General features: G+C 34.7%; 1 protein-coding gene across 1 annotated transcript in view; it reads left to right on the top strand.

Moving 5' to 3' along the window:
- Positions 1 to 7,500, top strand: part of LOC137656818 (uncharacterized) — a 31,880-nt gene that overhangs the window by 17,768 nt on the left and 6,612 nt on the right. Inside the window, exon 2 of the mRNA XM_068391172.1 lies at positions 790 to 1,521. Within this exon, the coding sequence (XP_068247273.1) occupies positions 790 to 1,521 (732 nt within the window). The remainder of the gene's footprint in view (positions 1 to 789; positions 1,522 to 7,500) is intronic.

The raw sequence follows: 7,500 nt of genomic DNA, 5'->3' as shown, positions 1-7,500 counted from the left end.
AAAGACCAAAAAATTAAAATCTCGGAAGGCAGTCAGAGAGGTGATCGCGCTAGGGAAGGTACACGCCTGTTACATACGGTCATTGACAAGGCTCCTGCTGACACTTTGCTCACTGACTGTTATTGACATTTTATATCATGTCTAGAATGCTTCACCATTGTCCACAAGGTTGTCGTAATGCTTTTGTGTTGCGACTCTTAACATACTTCAAGAGGGAACAACACAACAATAAACTGAAAATTGGATTGAATAGGTTGGTATCATGTTGTCATGTTTAATGCCGTACCATCACGGACATATATAGTTGAATATGATGCATTATCAGACTCTCTCTCTCTCTCTCTCTCTCTCTCTCTCTCTCTCTCTCTCTCTCACACATACACTATATATATATATATATATATATATATATATATATATATATATATATATATATATATATATATATATATATATATATATATATATAATGAGAGGTTGCTCAATAGATAATTACACGAAAACAAATATTTTTTACCCAAACAGACCGTATGACCGAGTTGCTCATGTCATGGACATGACAAGGAATGCCGTTCGTCAATTGGTCAAGCACACGACACATTCACGGCCAATTGCAGAACAACTATCTCCACCATCATCACCCTCATTGCCAGTACTATCAAGAGTTCCATCGCCATCACCATTAGCACTGCCCTCATCAGATCCAGTACAGTCTAATTTCATACAGCCAGCTGAAGATATGTTCGACTCTTTTACCATCGGTGCAATTCGCCGATATGTTCACAACAGGTTCTTGTCAAAGGATACCTTTACAATTACTACTCTAACAAGAGAACTCAAGAAGGAAGGTATTTTACCTGAAGGCACATCGGAAACTTCGCTTTGGAGAGTACTTCACAAGATTGGATTTCGATATAAAACGACACAACGAAAAATGTATGCTAGAAGAGAGTCCTTAGACATATTATGTAAAAGGATCCGGGCTCTCAGAGCTCTCAAACAGTATCGTGAGGAAGGAAGACAGGTGGTCTATTTAGACGAAACATGGTTTACGACAAGGATGAGCCACAATAAAGAATGGGTAGATACAACTCAACCATCCACAACTAACACACATAGCCGACAGGTTACGCCAGGAGATGGTGAACGCGTTGTTGTGGTAGCAGCTGGTACCAACAAGGGCTTTATTGAAGATTCATTTCTTTGCTATACAGCTAAGAATAGTAGTGGAGACTATCATGGTGAAATGAATGCTGAACTCTTCCAGCGATGGCTGACAACCAAATTACTACCATCATTAGAGGAGCCATCAGTTCTGGTCATCGACAACGCTCCTTACCACAGTCGCCTTACAGAGGAGAGCCACTGTCCAACTACTGGCACCAAAAAAGACGATCTAATAAAATGGTTGCAGCAGCGCAATATCACATACCCACCATACGCTTTGCGACCTGAACTACTCAAAATATGCAAGGAAAATCGACCACCCCCCAGATTCACAGTGGACAATACCATTCGCCTGTGGGGTCATGAAATAGTGCGGCTACCACCAGCACACCCGGAGCTAAATGCTATTGAGCAAGTATGGGGTGTCATGAAGAAGTACGTTCGATCATCCCTTCACCATTTTACACGAACGGACCTCAATGCAAGATTGAATGAAGCAAAGTTGTGTGTGACAGAGGACGTGTGGGCAAATGCTGTTCGGCGCTCTGAATACTTTGAGAGAGAGTACTAGTCATTTGATAATATCCATGACAGTGTGGATCCCATCATCATAAGTCTCGCCAGTGACGACGAAGAGGAAGACTTTATTTCAGACAGTTTTGATGGGTAATAAAAAGTGAATGTGAATTATATATATATATATATATATATATATATATATATATATATATATATATATATATATATATATATATATATATATATATATATATATATATGTATATATATATATATATATATTTATATTTATATATAATATATATATATATATATATATATATATATATATATATATATATATATATATAAATTATAAATATATATATATATATATATATTTACTTTATATATATATATATATATATATATATATATATATATATATATATATATATATATATAAATATATATATATATATATATATATATATATATATATATATATATATATATATATATATATATATATATATTCTATTTCAGTCTTGTAACTTTATTCATTATAATGTTAGCTGTTATATTACTAATTATGTACAATACATTTATTGTTAATAAAGTATTACTATTCTTCCACCTCCATCCAATCCTCAGCCATATTAAATATTTATAATGACCATGTTATGTGCGCATCCTCAACAATCATTCCATAACTTCAACACAATAATGACAGCATTCCTGTATTGAAAAATAAAAACACCTTATCTCTATCAAAGATATAATTATATATAATTTCTTGTACTGATATAATGAGAGGGCTTGGCAGGTGTAAACGTCACGGGCCTCACGTCATAGTTAACATACGTCATTCTGCTCCTAGTTGCCAGGTCTTAATTTCCGTTCTCGCCATAACCACAGAATTTAGATGACATTTCTCTATATAAAGTAAGACAATAATGCGGAGTAGATGCTTGAATCCATTTTTCTTAATTAGGTCGGTGTCTCAAACCCTGGTGGTTTCAGTTTCACATTAATCAGAAGCCTAGTTCATTAGTTATATTAAAACAAGAGGGTGTCATGGTCCGTGAAATACACAGTAGCTGCCCGGTTTTGCACATTTTGAAGCTTTCTTAGTAGTGTATTGGGCAATTTATAGTACAGAGAATTGCAATAATCAAGCCTTGATATTACATGACTCATCACTAAAATTTTTGTACTGCCCTCTGTTAAATATTTTCTAATAAATGCTTTGTTTCTCAGGTGATAGTTACACACTTTCACTGTGTTCACTATTTGGTCCCTCATTGACAAATTACAATCTATCAGTACACCAAAATCTTTCACAACAGGCACAATCTCAACATCAGCGTCACCAATTTTTATACTTTGAATTAACTGGTAATTCTTCAAAGCCACCTTTGTGCCAAAAAACATACATTCTGTTTTATCATCATTTAATTTAAGCTTTTTCCTCTGCATCCATGTTTTTATTTCAGTCATTATCTCATCAATTTTCTTCTTTGGATCTTGTGTTGTTGAAATTGAAAGGTAGAACCGAGTATCATCTGCATATAGTTTAAAGCCCACTTTTTGTTTTTTCAAGATGTGTGATAGCTCGATAGTGTATTTGTTGAACAAGATAGGGCCTAGAACACTACCCTGTAGTACACCTTTCATACGAATTCTCTCACTGGATTGGTTTCCAGAAACTTCTACAATAGTCTTCCTATTCATTAAGTAACTTCGCAAAAATTCCAGTGCTTCCTCAGTCACTTCAATAGACTTTAAGTCGTCAAGTAAGTACTCGTGCACAACAGTATCGAAAGCAGCCCTAAGATCTAACATAATCAAAATTCCACACTTTCCCTCATCAAGAAGACCTATCATATCATTCATTATTGAGCATAAGGTAGTTTCTGTAGAGTGATTAGCTCTGTAGGCCGATTGATTTTCCGGGAATACCTCTAACTCATCAATATGCGCCCATAATTGCTCACTTATGATTTTTTCAATAAGCTTCGACATGTAGGATAAATTTGAAATGGGCCTATATGAATTTAGCTCGTTTACATCACCTTTTCCTTAGTATATTGGTTTGATCAACGCAGTTTTTTCACAGCTAGGAAAACAGGATTGTGATATACTTAGGTTAATTATGTTCAGGTAAATATTATGTACAACTTGCTTGTTTGGAGCTTCACTTATTGAACTGTTTGGGAAAGGGTCGTTTCCACAATATGTATTCTTCATCTCTCCCATAACCTTTAACAAGTCGCACATATTTATTTCCTTAAATTTTATTAACTTCTTACCCTCCTTCACTGGCATAACTGACTGTCCTTCCAAGTTATTTTGGGGGAAACCTCTATAAATGTTATCAATTTTTTCATTGAAGAATATAGCAAATTTCTCTGCACAAACATTATCAGGCAAGACATGTTTTTTCTTTAATCCTATCAAATCATCAAGGTTTTTGTGAAACTCCCTCATGTTATTAGTTTTTTTACTTTCGCCGTTGTAGAATTTTCTTTTTGTTTTTTCTAACAGGATGATATAGTCATTTCTGACTTTATTATATAGATTTCTGGCTTGTGATGATTTGGCTCTTTTCCATCTACCTTCCTTCTTACGTCTATGTCTTTTTGCCTTTAATAGCTCACTATTATACCATCTAACATTTTCGCGTGCAACTATTTGTTTGCTCTTTATGGGACACATGGTATCATACATTTTTCCAAAATTTTCATTATATTTCTTGGTATAACACCCAACACATTCTCTATCTACCATATGTTCACATTGTATGTTCTCCCAAGACATTTGCGCTACACTAGCTTCAATAAAATTCTCAGCATCAAAATTTTCCCGTTCCCTATATGTGATCCATTTTTTCAATACTCTGGTGCAATTTATATTAACATCAAAAGTGATGAGTTTGCGTTTTTGAGATCTCAAAGTCTGGTTCCACTTCAAGGTTTCTTATTAGGTCAGAATCTTTCCCACATATGACCAAGTCGAGTGTATGACCACCTACTGACATTGATACCGAAACACTATTTATTAAATTAAACATCTCAAATATTTCCTTGAGTTCTTTAGTCTTATAATCGTTTTCATCATCTACCCAACAATTAAAGTCTCCACCAATTAATGTATTTTTAAAATCGTCCACCACACCCATAAGAATACTAAATTCTTCAATGAATTTCCTCATATTACTCCCTGGTGGTCTATATAATGATATAATATTCAATACCTTACTGTTTCTTGTCAGTTTTAAATAGATATATTCAAACGTTTCAAATACTATTTCATTCATGATAGAAACCCTAGAGAAGGTTTTCGACACGAAGACACCAACTCCTCCTCCAGTTTTATCCTTTCTTGGTACGTGGTAGCAATCGTGAGTACACGGCATCATCTCCTGAATCTTTGAGTTATCACTGATATTTTCCTGTAACCAAGTTTCCGTTAATAAGCATAAATCTAATTCCATTTCATTGATAAGGTTTCTAATCTTTATGGTTTTATTCCCCACCGATTGAATATTTATCAGACCACACTTAACCAATGGGCTAGACTCCATGATCGGTTCTATTTTTTATCCTTTGTGCAAGTGTCTAGGTCGTTAACTGACAAGGCATAAAGCAGTTATTTTCGCATGTAATGCAAAATCTGGATTAGTGTTTTATAAATTAGTGAGACCAAAGCCACTTAGCTGTTTTAATGGATTTTGAGATAATGAAAAAGGCAGCCTCTGATTTCAACATTCAGGAAGGGTCTTTCATGGCGGTAAAAGCAGCCCGTTCCAAGTCACAATTGATTACGTCGGGTTGTACGTTTGCGCTCATCTCTTTTACCATCTCAAACAACCTCACATATATTGCATACTTCTTTTTTTGTAAAAGCACGGACAATACAGGGTGTACTCCATTATCTCTCTTAAGAAGAATTATATACACTTGATAAAATAGCTGTGACGCTACTGGAAATGTTCCGTCATAATACCAAATCTTAGAAGTTGCAATGTTCTCCAACCAACTTTCTCTTCCAAATATAATAACCCGTTCGTTGTCTATCCATCAAACAAAGATTTTTATTGGTTTTGGGATGGGTTTAAGTATCATATATTCTTCTATAGTCGATTTTTTTAAACCTGGCAAACTTGCACTAAACTTGCACTTAGCTGGTTGTCGCTGATTGGATGAGTGTCGTGTTGTCCGAATATCTCAGTTTGGTTTTCACACTGTTTTAGAATTGTGATTATACGGCCATAGATTGAGATAAGAGGCAAATTATGTAATGTTATGTAAATACCAGTTGTAATAAACGTAAGTATTAAGAAGTTACATACAAAATTATTATATAATAGTTAAGTTATGAAACAACACTCTCCGAAGCTGTAGACTTGAAATATGTTTCAAACGCATGAAGTTTAATGTTTAAATTTCTAGCTAGATTTTTAGCGCAAACGTGCCATTGGTGGTTTGGAAAAAAGCAAAACGTATTGATTATACATTGCTGAAGGTTGTATAACGCCTAAGAACAAAATACTATCGTAGAAATGTAAGCTTGCCGAAACATTTGGGGTGGAGGAGTTGAGAAAGGAACAGCCGGCGAGTTGTCGTCTGCACACACCGCCACCATCAATCAGCTTAGAATCTGCTATCGAGCAATTGGCTCACTGTCGATTTCACCTATTTCAGCCATGGCCACAAGAGACGATATGGAACAAAAGACAACATGACAGCTAACAATCTCAAATATAAGGGCTCTGCTCTTATTATTCATGGGGAGTCTTATGATTTACAAAATATAATATAATTAAGGTCTATCTAAAAATAAGATGGACGCGAGATAAAGAAAACCCAACTGTAATAGGACATATTTGAAAATTTCTACTTGAGGAACAGTAAATTTAATGTCATTTTATATAGAGAGTGGCACACCAGCCAGGAAATGGTACGAATAAATACAATTTATGTAATTTGCCTTTATACATATCCTAAAACATTAATGGAATTCCGTGAGCAGTACTTTTGAAATGCAAAAAATAAACATTATGATATATAAACATCTTAATTATTATTTTATGAAGACAAAAACACCACAACCCGCATTTGAACCTCCCGCTGAGAGTACGTCAACTTTCTGTCAAGCCCGTGGCTGTTCCTCCCACAACTCCTCCACCCCAAATTTTCTGACAAGCTTACATTTCTACGATATTATTTTGTTCTTAGGCGTTATACAACATCAGCAATGTACAATAAATATTTTTTATTTTTTCAAACAACCAATGGCATGATAGCACTAAAAATCTAGCTAGAAATTTAAACATTAAAGTTCATGCGTTTGAAACATATCTCTAGTCTACAGCTTCGGTAAGTGTTGTTTCATAACTGTTAACTATTAAATAATAATTCGGTATGTAAGTTCTTAATACTTACGTTTTATTACAACTGGTATTTACATAACATTACATAACTTGGCTCTTAACTCACTCTATGACCCTATAATCACAATTCTAAAACAGTGTGAAAACAAAACTGAGAGATTCGGACAACACGACACTCATCCAATCAGCGACAACCAGCTTAGTGCAAGTTTAGTGCAAGTTTGCCAGGTTTAAAAAAATCGACTATAGTAACTGAAGCTCTTGAACGGATCTTGGGTTTTCAGGGACTTGGTTACCCTCGTTTCGTTTTCTACGAATAATTTTTCGCATTGTTTGCCTGTTTGGTAACTGTCATACCTGCCACTGATATTTTTTCAATGAACTTATTGATAATTGTACTTGGCGGGTCACAAGTCATTTCAGCCCGGTCTCCAACATCA

Source organism: Palaemon carinicauda, chromosome 1 (assembly GCF_036898095.1).
Source record: "Palaemon carinicauda isolate YSFRI2023 chromosome 1, ASM3689809v2, whole genome shotgun sequence".
Classification (NCBI taxonomy): domain Eukaryota; kingdom Metazoa; phylum Arthropoda; class Malacostraca; order Decapoda; family Palaemonidae; genus Palaemon; species Palaemon carinicauda.
The sequence above is the reverse complement of the archived record's forward strand: the minus strand, read 5'-3'. Positions and strand labels throughout refer to the sequence as shown.